At 51.3% G+C, this 20,006-nt stretch overlaps 1 protein-coding gene across 1 annotated transcript in view; it reads right to left on the bottom strand.

The window, feature by feature from the left end:
• COL9A2 (collagen type IX alpha 2 chain) overlaps positions 1 to 14,582 on the bottom strand; it is a 40,463-nt gene extending 25,881 nt beyond the window's left edge. Inside the window, exons 1-9 of the mRNA XM_054012009.1 lie at positions 14,388 to 14,582; positions 12,083 to 12,157; positions 8,988 to 9,023; positions 8,836 to 8,898; positions 4,248 to 4,301; positions 3,358 to 3,393; positions 1,981 to 2,004; positions 1,249 to 1,302; positions 783 to 836 (exon numbers count right to left, since the gene is read on the bottom strand). Coding sequence (XP_053867984.1) covers positions 783 to 836; positions 1,249 to 1,302; positions 1,981 to 2,004; positions 3,358 to 3,393; positions 4,248 to 4,301; positions 8,836 to 8,898; positions 8,988 to 9,023; positions 12,083 to 12,157; positions 14,388 to 14,459 — 468 coding nt within the window. The 5' untranslated portion in view covers positions 14,460 to 14,582. The remainder of the gene's footprint in view (positions 1 to 782; positions 837 to 1,248; positions 1,303 to 1,980; positions 2,005 to 3,357; positions 3,394 to 4,247; positions 4,302 to 8,835; positions 8,899 to 8,987; positions 9,024 to 12,082; positions 12,158 to 14,387) is intronic.
• Positions 14,583 to 20,006: the final 5,424 nt, after the last annotated feature.

The following is a 20,006-nucleotide window of genomic DNA, read 5'->3' as shown; positions in this document are numbered from 1 at the left end:
TCACACAGTGAGTCATTGGCAGAGCTGGGAATAGACGCTGGGAGTCCTGCCTGCCTGTCTTCTCCTGCTCTAACCATAAGACGCGCTGTGTTCTCAGAGCAGTAAATAGAACCCAGGAGTCCTGGTTGCCAGCTGCCCACCATTGGCCCATGGCACAGCCCTTGGAGCATTTGCATCTGCAAATAGTGCCTTGGGAAACCATGCAGCTCACATCTAGTCCAAAGCCCACATATTAGCCTTGATCGCTGACTGGTAAAACACAGACCTTGCTGTGATTTGTCCACAGTTTAAACGAAGAGGGTTTAATCAGACCAGACCCAACCACTGGCCCCATCTAACCCACTAAGCCACCTCCCTTCGTACCAGCTAAAGTCTAGCCAGGTATCCTGCTCCTCGCCATGCCACAAAGACTCTAGCAGCCTGCCTAAGGCAGTGCCCAATTCCTGAGGTTCCAGAGGGGCTGCACACAGGAAGGTTTCCTTCCTGACCCTCACAGAGATCAGCTTTACACCTTGAAGCATGAGTCTGAATTAGCTCAGGTCATCTCCACCCCATGCAGGTGGCTGCTGAGCAGGGTTCAGCCGTGCATTACAGGCCTGACTGGGGTGCTGAGTGCCTCCCTGGATCAGGCCCTTAACCACCCCTTGCAGTTCTGATTCTGACTTTCTGCTGCATATGGATTCTGTCCAATCCCGGGGCCTAGATCAAGGACTCTCCCTTAATCCACCCTTCATGCAAGGACTCCAGAGGAGAAATTCCAGGGGAGATGGGTTAATACTCACAGGTTTCCCAGGGGGACCTGGGGGGCCTCGTGGTCCATCAGGTCCAGGTTCACCCTGAAAAGAAGCAACCCCAAAATAAAGTTAACATGCAAAAGGCTGCCATTACTAAGAGAGTCAGGTCAGGGGGAACAATGCAGTACCCCTGATGAGGGCTGAATAGCATGGAGGCTGCACTAACTCGGTCATCCATGGGGCTTGAACCCATGACTTTCAGCAGCAAATGCAGAGCCCCCCACTTCTTGAACTGAAGCAGTAACTCGCTTACCGGCAAACAAGTAGCCCCCTGAGGCCAGCTATTTGAGAGGGCCATCACAGCAGGAGTCTTTCCATCAGGGGCTGAGCTCCCGCAGCCGGAACTGACCTTGACGGCAGCAGGGGCTCAACCAATCCCTTTGAAAAACTGGCTCATCCCTAGGTAGGGTCAGAGGAAACAAGCCGGGGCATGCGCCGATAGGTGCTTCCTCACCTTAGTTCCCAAGACTCCGATTTCCCCAGGAAGTCCAACCTGACCCGCTGGCCCCTTGGAAAAAGGAGACAGTCATTCATTAAACACGTTGGTGGATTTCAAAATGTGCTGGTGATAGGAAACAATATCCATTGCCAGGGGATCTTTCAGAGAGCAAAGGGCTGTTGCACAAGAAGATTTGAGCCCTTTGCCTAGGACTGAATGTATTCGGTTCACTCAGGCGCTTGCAGGTAGGTGGTGCCTTCTATGTGTATCAGGCACAGGCAGGTAGATAGCACCTGCTCTGCTACCGAGGGCAACAGGTATCTCCAGATGGAACTTAGCTGCTGTGATGCTAAATGTATCTGTTACACCCAGGTAGAATGGGCATAACGGGGCCATCTCCTGCTGAATGCAACAGCCATATCCTTGCCCTGCTTTGGTTTTAGTGGATAATGGGCCAGCAGTGAGAGGGTTAACGTGACTGTATTTACACTGTTCCTGGGACTCCTCTCTGATCCCTTAGATCCACTCCCATTATTAATGTGCAGCCCCAGACTAGGATACCAGGGGTTAAATCTTTCCCATGGGAAGGCAGGGGAGAGCCACAGGACTGGGATTGATGCTAATGGGAGTCGAGCAGATAAATTCCCCACTCACAAGCTGCTGAGGATTTTTGACTTAAAACTCAATCCTGCCCCCACCCGGTCCCAGCCAAAGACACAAACCAAACCCCAGCAGCACGGCACTTACAGGAGGTCCCGCCAGTCCAGGGCCCTGAAACAAAAAGAACATTCCAATGGGCTGAAATTCTCTGACTCGGAGCCAACAGCTGAGAAAACACAACAGCCCCTTTGCCTACCTGGGGCTGGGGGAGACAAGCGGTGACTCCACAGGGGGGTCAGACTCCGGTTCTCACTCTATAGGAGAGCAAAGGACATGGGCAAACCCTGCTCTCCATTACAGAGCGATTCCACTGGCTTCAAGTTCATTGACCTGCCACTACCCAGGAAGTACAATCGCTATCTTCAGTACTCAGCTGGCCCTATCATAACATCCGAGCACCTCACCCTCAATGTATTTACCCTCCCTACACCTCTGAGAAGTAGGGAAGGGCTATCGTCTCCACTTTACAGATGGCAAAGTGAGGTACGGAAGGACTAAGTGACTTGCTCAAGGTCACACAGAGAGTTGGTGGCAGAGCAGAGAATGGCCACCCGGTCTCCTGTGTCCTAGGCTAACACCCTAGTTACTGGGACATCCTTCCTCTCAGACCGAACACAGCCCAGGACTGTGTTAATTTTCTGGGAGGAACTCTCTAACAAGGCGAGAGTGGGAACAATATACATCTCTTCTGGCTTGCCTGCTCCTTGACCTTCCCTACAGCCCCCTATTCCTTGCTGGAGGGGGAGATCTGCATGCTGAGGGTCCCTCCATGCACGGATCTCAGAGGTACTGGGGGATCCAATGTTCTCACCAAACTGGGGGCACTGCAGGGGACAGCTGCCGTGGGTCCCCCTGGGATCTCTGTCGAAAGATGTCTGACCGCTTATAAGGCACCAGCTCATGGAATGGTAGCGGCAGTGGGATCTCCCTCAACGAAGGCCACATTAGTGATAGGGGAAGAGTGTTTAGTGGACAAATCCACAGAGGTCTGGACAGCTTGTGTGGCCAATACGACCTCCACAGAGCAACAGGGGCCAGCCTGCCACCTCTTCTGCAAGAACCTGCTGGGGGTCTCAGCCTGGTTTCCAGGAGACAAGTGCTCACAGCACATTAACCACCCCTCTGACTGGCACCAGCACTGGCCAGCCCTCTGTCTGGCCCTCTCAGCAGGCAGGCCAGAGACTGGAAGGTCCATGGACACTGAAACCCCCTCTCATTCTAAGCTCAGGGGTGAGGCACAGGGACAGCCTGTAGCAATCCTTCCTCTGGCAAGGTGGGTCCGTGTGAGCCTACCCGTGGGGGAAACTGAGGCACAGAGGGGTTTGTTGACTTGCCCACGTCTACAGAGTGAGCCTGGGATTAGAACCCAGGCGTTCCCCGGCTCCCAGTCCCAGGCTCAGGCCGATAGGTGACCATAACAATAGACTTCTTTGACCAGCTGACGTGACAGAAGCGGATACTCACGGGGAGTCCCGGTGGCCCTGGCAGTCCAGGCTGGCCCTGGCAGTGCAGAAGAAGAGAGTCAATGTTAGATCAGGGTGGGAAATGAGACGTGGGCACAGGGGGAATTATCTGATTTCAGAAAAACTATTCATTAAAAAAACGTGCATCCAGCTCCACTCCGTGGGCGGAAATCAGCATCGCTCCCTTGGCCTCAGCAGAGCAGTGCAGACGATCGGCTCTTTGGGGTGGGGACCGTCCTTTTGTTGTGTGTTTACACAGGGCCTAGCGCCTGGGTCCTGCTCCATGGCTAGGCCTAGGGAACCTAGGTGCTATTGTAATAATAACAATTAACAGTGCACCGGAGTGGAGGACCGGTCTCACTCTGGATCGGAGTCAGCTCCCATTGAAATCAATGAGATTCTCTGTTCATTGGCCCCCATCTCACTGGTGCAATCAAGCCCTTGCTCTTGGGAGCACCAAAGCTCACCCCCATCATTCCTCACCCACCTGTCGACGGGCTCGTCGCTCACCCCCAGGGACGTCTCCTACTCTGGGCAGGTACCGGGCCGGGCAATGGGGCCCGATCCCGAGTGGGGCCTCTCGGTGCAATGAGTAGGGTGGCTTCTTATCTCACCTTCGTGTTGGTCTCAGCCCAGGATCCTGGCCTGAGGCAAAGGTGGAATCCATGAGGCTGCGCTGTTTTACACCCGCTGAGGGCCTGGACACACCTGACTAGATCCCAAATATGCCCTGACCCCAGTAAGTGGCTAAACTGGGCATCCATCCAACAGAACTCACCACCCCAATCACACCACCTTCCTATCATTCCCCCTTCCACGCCCATCTCCTCTCAAGGAAGGGACAAGGCAGCGCTGGAGTTGGAGCCTGAGAGGCGAACACCAGTCACTTACTTTAGGCCCTGGCCTCCCGAGTGGCCCTGGTTCCCCCTTCGCGCCAGTCAGGCCCTGCGGGAGGAGAGATGGCAGACAGTGAATCTCAATATTAGACCCTTCCCTGTCACTTTCCATCCAGTTGGGCTCTCCACGCAATTGGAATCATGCTGGGGTTGTTTTAGCCACCTGGTTTGATGGGTTATTAACAAGCTATTAAGGGCTTGTCCATCTGTTCTGAAGACAAGAGGCAGCAAACGTTGAAATGCCGCTTTTGCCCAACAGCTAAGTTGTGGTGCCAGGAAACACAGGGAACAAACCACCGTCCCGCCTCTCAGCAATGCCACTGCTGCTGCCCATCAAGACTTCCTTCTTTTCAAGCCAAAATTAGATGGACCTAACTAGCCTCCCTTGTGCCCTGAGCGCCGTAGTTAGGTTGACCGGACCCCCAGTGTAGACACAGCTAGGGAGACAGAAGGATTCTTCCATCGAGCCAGCTACCGCCTCTTGGAGAGGTAAATTAATTACAGCAACAATAACAGAAACCCCATCCATCGACACGCCTACGCTACACTGGTCTGGCGGCACAGCTGCAGTGCCACGTAATGTTGACATGGCCACAGATTTCAGCTGTTTTTGGCATTTGCCCATGACAGGCTCAGCGGGCCAGGTCTCAGCGCAGGGACTTTGCCCTCGGGAGTGCTGTATTCACATCCCACGTGGGAGTTACTCTACTGCATCCTGTACTGAGACCTTAGTGGATATTTGTCCACATCAAAGAAGGCACCAAACATGAGCAGGCTTGGCTTGCAGGTGTCAGTCATGTGAATAATCCCAGTGAAATCATTGGGCCAAATTTTAACCTCATTTATGTTGGGAAAAATCAATGGAGTTACTCTGGATTTACACCACTTTATGAATGAGATTGGAGTCTTGCTCGCGGGAATTTGTTCCCCTGAGTGAGGGCTGCAGGATCAGGCAGAGAACATACAGCAAATGACTTGCCATCAACATAATTCCTGTATTGAAAATGAGGTTGTTAGTCTCCATGCTGAAACAGAATTCCTTATAACTCTGTGTGTGTGTGTGTGTTTTTGGATGAGTGGGGAGCTCCTATTTATAAAGGGAGATGGGATATAACAGTCACTGAGACCAGAGAATTAAATTTCAGTTCCATCACCAGGACAACTGAGAGGAAGTTACAAACCAGAGGTCCCATCCTGCCACCCCTCCGGGAGCAAGGATTATTTGTAGGATTGAGGGTTTCAGGATCAGTCCTCAGAGTGAAGAAACCAGCCCAGCTCCAAAGGTCCCCTCTCCTCCACAGCACAGGGAACAAAAAGGATATTAAATAAACATTAGAAAAATAATCAAATCAAGTGTCCGTTGTTACTGAGATAAACATTTACTTGGTGTTCAGATACTGCAATGAGATGGGCTAGATAGATCTGTGAGTATGGATGGATAACTAGACAGACAGATGTAATAATATGCATAGTTGCATCTCAGTTACACCAGCATGGGCCCCTGAAATCTGAATCTGTCTCACTCTAAGGAGGTTTTCATATCTACCCCTGACTGTCTGAGCCACGCTCTTTGCAAGGTTTAATTCCTAGCTCTTTGTAAAGCACCCTGACCTAGCGAATATGTAAGACTCTGTATTCAGCCCAATTCTTTTCTACTTTATTCTAATAATTGAGATCCATAGCGGGAAGATTAGTCTGGATGAATAAAACATTGTGGTAATAAGGTTTATTATTCTATTCGTTTATTATCGAAGGCATGAATTGAAGTCAACAGGTTTAAGAAATTGCTTCCAATTGCAAAAAAATATATAAAACAAATAGGACTGTATAGTTTCACTGTGTTTCTGCCTGTCTGTAATTGTCTGTGTAGCTCTGCCTCTCAGCCACAAACACAACTGCCCTCCGGAGATACACACCCACGCGTCAAACTCAAACACCCCTCGACACTCCATGCTCAGACAACATGTCCCACATTCACACACACACCTCTTCTAGCTACTTATCCTGCCCCCCAACAACAAACTCCCCTCAGTACCCCTCCAAGCTGAATCAAACACCTCATGCACATATTCGAGCACCAGCCATCTCCCCACACACCCAGGCCGATGCCTTCTACCCCAAACACCCTCAGCCCTGCTCACACCATAAACCATCAACATGCTCTCAGACACATAGATACACCCACCTCCCCAGCACATCCATCCCTGTATTTAGACACATTCTACACACAGACACCACACAAACCGGTGCACACCCTCCACACACACACTTTTCCTTCAGTCCTTAAAGCATTTTTAAAGCCACAAACCCCTGCAGTTCTTATGAACAGCCCCTGTGAGCCCCAAGACCCAGTGATAAAAATGTGGGTGCACCCCTGAGTCCTGTCTACACTACTACTCCTACTGATGCTACGTCTCAGGAGCTGTCCTGCTGGAGAATTACCGAGCCCATTTTTGCCGGCGCAGACAAAGCCTCTGGGATGGCTTCTGATCTCATTTACTCCAGTGCAAATTGGGAGTGACTCCAGTGGATTTACACTGGAGTCACTGAGATCCAAATCGGGGCCTATCACAGCAGCTGTGGTTAGAGAAATACGTGTTGCAGGCTGGCTTGGTACTTGGTGCCTCTATGTTCTGGGGGTTTCTGACCCTGATCCAATGCTCTCTGATGTCTGATTTCAGGGGGTACTAGACCAGGCCCTGTACGGGGAACTCATGAGACCATGTGCCCTTTTAGGGAGCAGCCGGGTTGCAGGTGGATTGGGGAGGGGAGGCTGATAACCAGCAGCAGCCAGAGAAGCTTCCAGTCAGCCTGGATTTCTCATTGCAAATACGGGCACCCTGAGCTTCTGCACAAAGGCATTTGGGGGCAACAGAAATGGGTCCAAAGGGTTTTAGACGTATGCAGGGCTGAGCCCCGGCGCACTGTGGGAAGCGACTCTGCGTCAGAAGACGCCTCTCGGTTCTCTCAAGGGCCTTTCCGGCTCCAGACAGAGTTAATAGCCAACAGCACCAAGTGCGATCATAGGCTCAGATTCAGTACAATGAGTCCCAGCCAAATGTCTCCTCATCCCGCTGCCAGAGCTCAGAGTTGGCCAAAGATCCCACTCAGATTAAAGACCTTCAGCTGGAGAATTCCCAGCCCTCTGTTCGCCCACTAATGATCTGGGGGCCTCATGTGGGGGGGCTGCATCACTTCAGAGCCACCGGGCCTCTACCCGATGGCCCCACGTAGGGTCTAGCACAAAGTGACGAGCTGGCCCAGTGGGCGGATGCACCAGCCATTCCTCTCCACTTTCACTGTGCTCTGCGGCTGCTTCAATTCCCCCAGCCCAACGCGTTCCCTGGGGTCTGCTGCAGCCTCCCCAGGCTGTAAACGCACTGCACAGTACGGCACAGCTCGCCGCCCCTGGTCGCTCTCAGAGGGGTTTGCAAGGCAGGACCGAGGGGCGTGGCAGAAATGAGAGGACAGGCCAGGAACGGAACCGTCGAGGGGACTGCAGGACAGGATCGAGGTGCATTGGCAGAGCGGGGGAGCGGGGAGCCCAGGGCTGCAATAGCAGGAGGCCCTCACGACAGGACCCAGGTGCCCGGGCAGAACTGAGGTGGGTGGGGAGGTAGGCGTGGACTAGCCGAGATTCGTGCTGCTGCAGGTTGGGACTGAGCATTGGCAGAGCTGTGAGCGGGTGAATGACTGGAGCACCAGGGAGGCTTCAGGTGGGTGCTGAAGCACATGAGCGAAGCCTTGTGGACAAACAGCTGCCTTTGCATAAGCTGAGCAAGGCTGGAAACATAAAGCACCCTCTGGGCTATTTGTTTATTGAGCCGGCCCTCCCGCCTTCGGGCCGAGTGCTGTTTCAGAGAGCGCTGACTCCGCCCGTGTGATGGCCCCGGGGGCTCGCCGTCGGGCTCAGCCATTCTACTGCACGTTCCCCTCTCTGCAGGTCTCCCCTCCACAGGTCATACAGGTGGGAGCCATGACAAGTCTCTGCTCCCCAGTACAGTCTCCTCGCTGGCCTATGGGTGGTGCTCCAAACACCAACAACTCCCCTCCAACAATGATCAACCCCCATCACTTTTTACACCCATCCCGCCTCCTCCTGCCCCGCCACGTGAAGGAAGGATCGTTTCCTTCTCTGAGATCAGCTGTTTCTTCCCACCTTAAAGACTACATTTCCCATCAGGACCCTCTTCCCCTTAGCCTTGCAGTTGGAATCCAGTTTGTGAATATTCATATATAAGCCAGGCGGATCTGTGACCCCAGCCCCTGCATCCCATGCACATGACAGGATCCCTGAGGATGGGATGGGATTAGAGTGACCAGACAGCAAGTGTGAAAAATCCGGACGGGGGTGGGGGGTAATAGATGCCTATATAAGAAAAAGACCCAAAAATCAGGACTGTCCCTATAAAATTGGGACATCTGGTCACCCTAGATGGGATCTGGAAGCTCAGGACGAGGGCTAGGTTCATGAAGCACAGCCGTGAACAGGGAAGTCTGGAACAACGAGTCGAAGGCGCAGAACAAGAAGCAACTCTGTCATCTAGTAAGCAGCCGTGAGAAGAGAATGGGATTGTACTCACATCAATGCCTGGCTTCCCCGGGGGCCCGTCCGGACCTGGAACGCCTGGTTCCCCCTTGGAGCCCTTTAAAATAGGCATTGGGAAAAATTAAAGGCAACGTCCTGAAAAGGCGTGGAAACCAAAGCATGTCGGAGAGCTGGTGGCACACTTACCGGGGTCCCAGCAGCGCCTGGTGGGCCTTTGTCACCCTAGGGAAACAAGAGATCATTATAAACAGGAACCATCCTGGGCTTCTGCAGAACCTTCCATTCCTGAGCGCCGGATGGATGGTCCGCGAAGCACATCCAGGCACCTTCTCCGCCACAGCAGAAAATCGTCAGCCCCCAAGACTGGAGGATTTCTATCCAGGCAGGGGCCAGTCTCCAGACAGCTTCCTCTCCCCATCTGGGTTGTCACACAGGGACTCAAGCCTACTGCCGAGCCACTTCTTTGGTGTCAAATGCAAACCGGATCCAATGTAACAGTCATTCAAAACCTGACAGAGCAGGAGCAGTGAACACACAGGGAGGGGACGGAACTGAAGGGCAAAGTGAGCTGGAGAGGCTGGAGCAACGGGGGCTGCAGGCCAGGAGGAACTAAGCACATGCAAGCTAGGGGGTGTATCCCAGCTGCACCACCTGCCCATTGCAGTAAAACAGTTGTGTCTCCAGGGTTTCTCCGCATGCTGCTCTAATATCCATCTGCTCTGCCACCAAGCTCTCTGGGTGCCCCAGGGATTAGAACCAGGATTCGTGCTCAAAAGTATCTGAACTTTAAGAGGGGAGCCATACAGTGGGCTAGTTTGGGAAATGCTGACCTAAAGGGATCGCTCCACCCTGCCTTGAAGGGCAGCCACCTCTGGGGTGGGATGCGGCAGCTGTGGAACAGAACTCAATGCACCAGCTTAGGACCGGGTGAGAAGAAAGCTCTAGTCAGTTGAAACAAGAGGGAGGAATTTAGAGGGAGCAGAATGACCCGAGTTGGAATGTGACCTGTCTGATGGGGTAACAAGGCGTCTCACAACCCAGGCTTCACTTGAACGTCTCATCCAAGGGCCAGCGTGTTAAACACGAGGCCACTGGGGCAAATGCGGGTTTGATCTGGGCTGGCTAGTTTAAGGGGGCTGCCTGCATTGGAACGAAGTGCAGTTTAGTGCTTTAGTCCTGCTTTAAGGGATGGGATGGCAGCAACAGACACCAGGACTCTGAATGTCTGAACCAGCCCCTCTCACCCACTGCTTCAGGAGCCCCAAAAAGAGAAACAGCCTTTCAGTGCTGCAAAGAGCCCTCAGGAGGCCTCAGGTTCCAGGTTCACATAGTGGAGCCACTGCCAATAAAGGTGCATCGTTAGCCCTCCGATGAGCTAGCCCTAAGTAGTGCTACAGGGTTACTTGGCTGCCTGAGATGAGAAGAATCCTTCATGGGCTGCACGTGACCACACCAGTCTGGAGGTGACACTCACCCTGCGTACCTCTCCAGACTAGAGCAGGCTTTGTCCAAATGCTCCACAGGATTTTGCTCGTCAAAAGCCACTGCTCTCCTCCCCCACCCTGGCTTCCAGGGGGTGGGTCCGAAGAAGAAGCCACAGCTACATTCAGTGTATAAATAGCACCAAAATCCCACACCAGGGACGATGCGTCTCTCCAGAGGGGCTGGGCCCAGAGAACAGGTCAGTTCTTGATTACTCACAGGTCTGGCCTATCTTCCCGGCACCCTCCCTGAGCCTCAGGCGGAAAGTTGTCAGTGCTCTGGCACCGCACACCCTTCAGAAACCTCACCACTGCATCCCCAGTGAGCAGGCAATTGCCCCATTGCGCCAAATGCCCCGATCCCTCCCCCTGCCCTTCCAAACCCCAGTGAACCCCTTCTGGCTCCCCCAATGGCATGCTTCCTGCAGGAGCTATGTGTAGACCTTTCCCTCCACCCCTTCTTCCTCCCTTAGGATCCCCTCTGCACTTCTCATCTTTGGGTGCCTGAGTGGGGGAGCCTCAGGATCGGGCCCTTTGCTTGGCGCTTGATGCAGATGGCTTTACTCTAGGCTTGTTGCTTTTCTGTACATTTCAGAGACGTTTTACTCATTTCTGACAGTGCTCTGAGCGATTTGGCCGGGGCCCCAGGGAGCAGGGGAAGAGGGGCTTTGCACATACAGTTATTATTTTAATTATTAACCATTCTGAGCCAGATTTGCAAAGGTATTTCGGCGCCTAAAGGTGCAGATAAGCACCTAATAGAATTGGGAAAATCCCTTAACTCCCATTGATTTCAAGGTGATTTTGAAAAAAAATCTCACCAGGTGACTAGCTGCACTTTTAGGCATCTAAAGACCCTTGAAAATCTGGCCCTTGGAGACAAGTCTGCCCCTCCTGGCTATCGATTTGTATACCAGAAAAAAACAGGCTTTGCAAATCCACCCTCTAGTGACTTCAGAAGGGACAATCCTGGCCCAGACGACTCTGAAACGGACAGAGAGGCCCATGCAACAGTGGTGGGTGCCTTATTTTTACCTGTATTGCAATAGAATTCAGAGGCCCCAATCAGAACCAGGGCACAAACACATAGAAAGAGGCAGCCGCGTGCTGACGAATCTAGGAGAGCCAGCAATGAGAGGGTTAAGATATAATGTCCCAGTTTCTCTCCCCCGACCTGCCCCGCATTGTAGGAATGAAGGGGTTTGGGTCCTCTGAGTTTAAGAGGGTCTGTGCCTTTTATTTCCACCCCTAGGCAAAACACCAGATCCCTGCTAGTTGCAGAGACCCACAGATGTGAAGGTCACAGGACGAAGGTTGGTAATTTCATGAATAGACTGACGTGGCCGGAGGGGCCAGTGCTGGCAGAGGGCTGGGTGAGCCAGCAGGTCCCATCCACTCCTTTGTTCCCTATGATCCTGACCTCCCGCATAATACAAGCCAGAGAACTTCACCACCGCGGTGACGCCTGCAGCCAAGCCCAGTGGCATGACAAAGGCCGACTCCGCGGAGGTTTGCATGTCAAGCCCAATCCTGCTGCTAGCGGGAGTTTTATCTGGACTGAGGGCCCCATTTGGCTCCAGTTTAAGTTAGGAGAGGAGGGATCTTTGCAGAAGGAGCCCCATCCTACCACACACAGAGAACAGAGATTCAGCACACAGACTATGCACACCTCCGTCCTCTGCTGGCCACAGCTGAGAAGTGCAACTATGTACCCTGATACAATGCCCCTCTTTGTCGCTAACGCTCCCTGCCCTCCTCCTTCCCCAATCCCTTGCTCAGGCCCCTGAGCTGTGTACTCACATCAGTGCCGTCGGATCCTGGCACTCCTGGCGGACCCGGGGGCCCCCGGGGGCCGGGCTCTCCTGGAGGACCTCGCTGAGGAAAAGGAAAGAGAAGCACACGTTCCCGGTCAGGAGAATGCCCCAAGTACAGAGCTCACGGCCCTCCGAGAAGCTGGGAGTAGGCGACACACAGCATAGCGGACAGGCCAGGGCCCAGGAAGCGACAGCTGCTTCTCCCCGTCCTGAGCTTCCCTTGCAAAACAGCCCATCCGCGAGCAATTTTGTTCTGACTAGAGAAGAAAGCAGGCTCGAGGCTTCTCCCCCGTAGCTGGGGTTTATAGAGGGACGAATGGGGCAGGCCAGGGAAAGCGTCTGAGCAAGCTGTTCCCTGAATCTGCTCCTTGTTCTCGAACACCCCAGCCGGGGTTTGCATTTTCTCCTCTCCAGAGTGAAACCCAGAGCCTGACTCTGATCTCAGGCACATGGGGGTAAATCAGGAGTAGCTCCATGGAAACCGGTGGAATTACAGCCCTTGTGTGTGTGCGAGATCAGAATCATGCTTCCACCCACCCATCCCACCTCCAACAGGCAACTTCCATCTTAAGGATGCGCTTTAAAGTAGCCTCTGTTTTTGCAGCTCACCTTAGTTGATACAGAGTTAAAGATCCAGGCTGAACTATCCGAAGTTGCTGAGGGGATTTAAATGCCCCAGGCCCAATAATTTTAAAGGGAATGGAGTATCCAAATCCCTTAGGCCATTTTGCAAATCTCACAGCCTTAAACCCTGCTAGGGGAGAATAGGCATCTTTACAGAAGCAGCCTCGTCTGCAGCCTTGAGGCTTTTGTGGTAGGAATTCCACAAATGAATCCCTGCTCCCCTTTGGGGGCGTGAGAAGGAAAGAGACTAAAAGCAGAGATGGAATTCAGGGATTCTTGGAAATAAAAATCAGACAGGCTGGTTGCCTCTGTCATGGCCAGCGACAGCCTGGGGCTTTGTTCTTCACTCGTCAGTGCTTATTTATTCTAAAGGGAAGAGGCCAGTTGAGTCTGTACATTTGTTAGAAAGAAAAAAGTTCAGCATTGCTCCTTATCCATAAATAGCAGCCAGCCAGCAGCAGAGAGCGAGGTTTCCTGGAAGCACCCAATGAATAGGCACCTTTGTCCTTGCCAAATGCTTCTTTGTTTTTAGGGCTCCCAAGCCCTAGGCGCTGTTGTGGTCTCAAGCCGGCCCCTTGCTGTGGATTCAGCTTGGTTCCAGGCTCCTACAAGCCACTATGCATCCACTACAAGCCTCTTCTGTGCAAGCGACGGTGTGCTCCAGCTCTCTGTCAAGGGAGAGCTTCCTTCAGAGCGGCCCGGTTCAGCTCTGTCCCGTATTCTTTCCCACTCGCTGCCTGGAACCTTTCTTTGGAAAATGACGCTTCCACTTAGAAAAAATTGATCTTCGTGTTTTGTTTTGTTTTGTTGGCCAAAAAAAAAAAGAAAAAGCTATTCTTGGGGGTAATACTCAGTAGGACTGTGCCTCTGTAGCACTCAAATTGGGGGCAGAGGGAGTATTTCCTTCTAGTACAAACCCGTCCCCTACCAGCACAAGCTTATCTCTGGCTCCTAAAGACACTTCCAAGGAGCACCTTTCCTTCTCGTTAGAATGCCCCAAGTTGCATGATGCTTCCAAAAACCGTCCAGGGGGACGAGGGTGGGAGAGAGAATACCCCCAATCTGGCTCCATCCCCGATAGGGCTTTATCTCCATTATCCCTCTTCGCAAAGATCCAGGGACCTACAAAGGCCTGCTGCCTCTCTGCAAATCCTTCCATTCAAACCCTTCCCTAGCAATCGCTAACCAACGCAGCCCTCCTCCCCAAGCAGTTCTGCAGCGACTCGATTGCAGCAGGATTCCACCTAACCAGAAACACGCAGGCACGGCCCCGAGGGGACGGGAGGCAAAAGACACGGACGGTGAATGAAAGAGAACCTTGTGAGTCTGAAAATCTCCAAAAGAACCGTGCCACTCAGGTGCTCCCTTTCTCCAGGGCCCCCTCAGTCTCCCAACAGAGATGAAGATGGTTTCGATTATTTCGAGGTTATTTGGGGGCATCGGGGCTCTGGATTTTCCCTGGGCGAGGCACTGCTAGAATGGGAAACTCGCTGAAAGCTCATATTAAAATAAGAGGAGGCAAAGACTCAGAAAGCTGCTCGGCATTGCAAGCAATTTGACAAAGAGCTCAACATTTTACAGTGGGGTGCAGACAGGGGACAGTTCCCCAGCCCCCCAGCCCAACCCTGATACATTCCCAGCATAAGGATATAAAGGAGAACACTTACAAGCTGAGCCAGACATAGGCAGATGGCTTGGAGGAGAAGGCAGATTTTTAGGCTACCAAAGGAGTTAGCCATGGTGAGGGCTTCTGGCTAGCTCAGAAGCAGGGAAGTTTCCCCTTCTGCTAGCTGAAAGTCCAGGTAAAGCCAGCCAGCCAGCCCTCAAATGCACACGCTTGCAAATCCAACAGCTGGACAGACTTTTGCAATAGCCTGGAGGAGGAGAGAAGGTGGGGCAGAGTCATAAATATGGAGCAGCCTCGGAGGTGAGGGCAGAGAGATTGGCTGGGAGTCCCCTTCACCCCTCCTCTGTCACATGAGACCCCCAAAGAACTAGCTCCAGTTCATGGCTCAGGTGAAGGGGAAGTTCTTCCAGGCAGGGCAGGCAGGGGAAAGAGTCTAGCCAGAGATCCTGTGCTTTCGAACTGAATGAGAGTCACAGTCGCTGATATTCAAAAGGCTTTAAAATAGCACGAGGGCTGTGAAAGAAGCCTTCAGTTTAGACAGAAAATTCACAGCGAAGGCTGCGGGTTAGGGTGGTGTTTGTATACATCACACTATCAGATGCTGTATCTTAAGCAGGTTGGGCCCTGTTTGGCCCTTGAATGGGAGACCAGGGAGTGAGAAGAGTGACTCCTGTCTCGGAGTAAGTGGTGGCCTCAATGCTGTGGGGCTAGAGGAAGCAGTGTGGGGGGACTGGATAGGGGGTGATCTCTTGTGGGAATCAATGCTGAGCCCAGAGCTGTGCTGTGGAGGTGATTTCTCCTCATGATCAGGGGTGCTGTGGTGTGTGTGACTCCAGAAAAGGGGTGTTCTCCTCCACAAGTGCTGACCTTGATGCAGGATGTGCCATCTTTTGGCGGACATGTAGAACTGGGTCCTGATGAGTCTGTCCAATCAACAAAAATCAATATTCGCTAGAAATGGGCCACAGTACAGATCCAAACCCCTTTGAATTTCAGTGGTGATCAGGTCCAAATCCCCAGATTTTAATCTACCCAGTTGGTTTCATTGTGGGTCGAACAGGGGAGCCCTATTTCCCTGGTTCTGGTTCAGGTGGGGCTGATACGTCCCAGGAACTGCAGTTCACACACAAGATGTCGTTCCCAGACAATGAAAAGCCCACGAGGTCAGTGTATCTAGCAGGTTTCCATCCCTCTGGGCTTCTGTACAATGTCTAATCTGAACCCAATCCCTAACTCCTGATCACACTTCTAATCTAACACTCGCCCTCCGAGCCTGTTTCAGACCCGAATGCCGCCCCCTGGACCCATCTGCCACAGACACATCAAACCACTGACTGTCCAGATGGAATCAGTAGGAAAGCAGACTTCCTGGGGGACTAAAACAGCAGAGGCCTCTCCGTTGGGAAGGCTGCCAGAAAGTCACTGAGAAATTCCTCATTGGATTGTGAGTGATGTAGGGAAAGGAAGGAGAGAAGCTATGCTAGGAATTCACCCAGGGACCTTCTGCTTCGAGTAGGAAGGAGGAGATGGGCCAATTTCTGTAGGAAGAATGGGTTCATCACAGATCCCACATGGCGCCAGTGTAACCCACTGGTGAGTGTGTTACAAGTCCTGCTCAGTGCTGATCCATAGAGCACATGAGTTGTTACAGCCCCCATCTCTGGAGCTTTGGCTTATGCTGGAGTTGCCTCTGTTTTTAAAGCTCTGAAGGTCCCTAGTTCAATCCTGTGTGTGTCAGCCAGGTAGCAGCCATCTCACCAGTGGGGGTGTTATCTAGCTGAGGTGCTCAGAGTAGCCCTGGGCTTGGCTACGCAGTCTTGCTGTGCATGGAGACATGGAATTGGCCATCCTAGGGTCTGGCGAAAGATTCACCACAACCAGCAGCCTGCCCCAAATTCCCAGGTCCTAAGTGCAGTGGAACTCAGCGTTGTGAACTCTCAGGATTTTATCCTAAGCCTCAAGGTAGTCACTGTTTTCCTTAAAGCCCCAGCTGCTGGAGTCCCAAGACCCTCAGATCTCTCCCTTTTCTTTTTTTTTTTTTTTAAAAGGAGATTTCTACCTGGCGAAAAATGCACTCGAGTAACTTAAGGCTCAAAAACCAGAAAGTAAAGAAACAGAACCCAACACTTATTATTTTAAGAAAACAATCTCGTGACTTTTAAGACAATCTCGTGATTTTGACGGGGCCAGACTCAGGATTTTGACTCCCTGGGGGCTGGCATAGTGAGAACTACTTCTGGCTTACCCAAGAGGAATTATACCTGCTAACATTAAAAACTGATCAACAGAATGTCTTTTTACACAGCACATAACTAGCTCCAACTCTTAGGCCACATGTCGCGGTTCCAGGGGGAACTGTGTTTTAGACGTCTTTGCAGTCCCTCTTAAGTGCACCCTCGGATGGCAGATGTGGCTTCCTTCACCTTTCTCTGGTGGGACACCGCAATTCCACCCCTCTTGGACTGGATCTCTGGCTTCCAACCCATTTCCTACATTTGAGAACACGATAGGCCCAGCTGTATTTGGCAACTGCAAGAAAACTTCTCTCTGGGAGCCAAACGCAACTTCTTCAAAATAAACATATTGTTTATTCACCAAAAGGTACATAGCAAGCAGAGGAAAGGGTTAAAACAACAAAAGTCTGGATGCGTCTGGTCTCACCTAACTTCATCCTTTCTTTACGTTTTGGTAAGTTTTACTTAACTCAGCTACCTCCATCTCTGAGCTGGGAGAGACAGGCTGCGGTGCTGCATTCTCTCCGTGTCACTTCCAGCAGCTGCTCCCTACCTCCTTCCTCTGTAAGTAGAGGTTTTTAACGGTTTAGTGTCCTTTGATCCTAAATTCTGGTCTTGGGAAAATAAATCTGTTAACCTGACAGGAGCCATTTCCTGATTAATAGCGCCCCCACTTGGTAATCTCTCTGGAGGTATCTTTGTCATTGTTTCATTTCCCTCTTGAGCGCTCTAACCAGCCTTCTTTGATGGAACACCATGCAGTCAGATGGAATAATATCAGTCAGGTAAACTGAGGCACATATGCTAGTAATACAAAAAGAGATCTCTCTCATTCTCCACTCTGCACCCCTTGCCAGAATCAGCAATAGAACCAAACAATCTCATTTCTCAGTCTCTCACTCTGACCACTAGATCACACTCCCCTTGATTACTCACCTGCCAAAATTCAGCCTGTTGCGGGTAAACAAAGGAGAACTGTTTTATTTTAAAGGGGGTTTTGTGAGCACGTGTGTGTTTAGCTTTGCAGTCTGTGCACACATTCTACTAGTGATCCAGAATCTTAAGTCGTTTATGTGTGTTTCAGCACTTTGCTGTTCACCTTCAAAGGTTGCACTGGTCATTGTAATTGGAATATTTGTTGTTAGCAAGCCAGCTTTTGAAAGAGGCTAGCATTGGAAAACAAAATATGCATGAACTGGTCAGTGCAGTGGGGAGATGGGGGCATAATCTTCTCTATCTACCTTAAATGTTACTATGGCCCCTTTCCCTTTCGGGTCTATACACAGAAACAAGGGGCAATTCCCCAACAAATGCAGAAGTTTAATTCAAGCGCTCAACATCACAGATTTGGCCTCTGTTGGAAGTCAGTGGTGCATCTAATTACTAACCGCGGTGGGTAGCTAAAACTGTAGAAGTCACTTAATTAGGAGCCTCCAGTGGATGGCTTAGTGTCCCAATCAAAGGACAATGCTGGGATGGGGGAAGATTGCAAGTCTTAAAATTAAATTATATTATTATGTATTAATTATTCAGAGACCTGAGTTCTATTCCTGGCTTTGCCCTGACCCTGGGCAAGTCACGTCACCTCTCAGTGCCTATATTTCCCCTCCCGCCCTTTCCCTGCCATATTTATATATATTGAAAGCTCTTTGGGGGCAGGAACAGACTCTTGCTATGTCTGTACAGCACCTAGCACAATGGGGCCGTGATCTCATTTGGAGCCTCTAGGCCCTATTGGAATACAAACAACAGTCATTACTATTTTGTATTACGGTAATGCCACCAATCAAGTTCGGGGCCCGTTGTGCTAGGCGCTGTACAGATGCTGAGTAAAAAGACAGTCCCTGCCCCAAAAAGCTAGATGTCGATTATGACAAAGATGCACCAGGTGGGGAGACACAGAAAGTGGGGGAAGGGAGGAGACCTGGTAACAGCAAAGTAAGTAAGTTATTGTGCAACCTTCATGGCGTTCGATGGGAACTGCAAGCATGCAGCACCTCCTAAAATTCCAGCCCTCAGTGAAAATAGTTCCACCCTTGTTGCACTTCACCTTCTTTTGATGTTGCAGAGACGGACTGAGGAGTACTGTATCTCGATCGCTAGTCCCCCTGCCCACAGTTTTCAACCACATTTTGGCATTCTCCATGGTCCTTTCCATGCTGCGTGACGGAGAGCATGCGGCCCTTCAGAGATTAAGGACCAGATGCTCAGGTGGTGGAAATCAAAACCAATGGAGGGATGTGGATTGACATCAACTCTGAATCTGGCCCTTAATAGCAGCATGCCAAGACAAGGACAGAACCGTGCAGAGGGGAAAGGGAACAGTAGAGGGCAGCAGAAAACAGAGCAACTGTCTCTGTATATGAATTGGGAGGGTTACCCCTGCTCTGCAGTTTCCCTGTCTGAGAAAAACTACCTGCTAGGCTCCAGGAGATCACTTGTGCTGTTAAATCTCTTGTCATATGGTCCCAACTGAAAAACTTGCACTGTGGGCAGCTAAAGAGTGTCCCACCTAGGATTTCCCATTGCAAAGCCCCTGGTCCCATCCGACCAGCACTGTTTATTGGCATGCCAGAGTTGGGCCATTAAACAAGCACCGCATTGTTTTAGAGACCCCGCTGATATCTCTGGCAATCAAAGGTGTGCAGCTAAAGGTTCGGCGCATGCTGAAATCAACTGACGAGATTATCCTGGAGACTGAGCTGTGTTTCCAATGAATTATTTACTTCGAGCAGCATGGAAAGTGGGGATCATCTTTTAACTGCTGTTTCCCAGAGAACATCTGAGATGAGCTGAAAAAGGCTGGACAGATGTGAGGTACAGGAACTGGGTGGAATTCAGGAGATCAGTGTACGTCTCTGCCACAGACTCCTAGGTGACCTTGGGTGAGTCATTTAATGTCTCTGGGCCTCAGTTCTCCATTTGTAAAGAGGGGATAGTGATACTTCCCTACCTCATGGGGGTGCAGTGAGGATAAATGTTTGAAGGTTGCTGGCTTATTATGGAAGTGGGGGCCATATAAGTACGTAGTCAAAGAGCTAGAATAGGAGTCTGAGATCCATGTTATTAAACAGAGCGTGGGCTCATCTGTTCTGGGATCCTGAGAGCGAGCAATGCCAAGTGTTTGCACCTAACTGCAATGCTGCCGTGGAAATTTTCTTCCTGACCTCGGCTTACACCTTGAAGCAAGAAGATGCTTTTCCTACTAACTTATTCATAGATGTCTAGTCTTTTAGTTTCTGAAAGAAGGCGCTTCTGTCCAACCACACTGTCTCCACTCAGCACACCAGATATTCCCATGGTGAGTTCCTTTTGCAGTCATCAGAGGCACCAAACACCATCTGGTGTTGGGAAGAAATTCCCCTTCATGGTGATGACTGTTGCACAATTCTCTGTGTGCATTTTGGAGGGAGAAGTCACCTATT

This window comes from Malaclemys terrapin, chromosome 22, assembly GCF_027887155.1.
Source record: "Malaclemys terrapin pileata isolate rMalTer1 chromosome 22, rMalTer1.hap1, whole genome shotgun sequence".
In the NCBI taxonomy this organism is placed as follows: Eukaryota; Metazoa; Chordata; order Testudines; family Emydidae; genus Malaclemys; species Malaclemys terrapin.
Note: the sequence above shows the minus strand (reverse complement) of the source record. Positions and strands in the feature narration are given on the sequence as shown.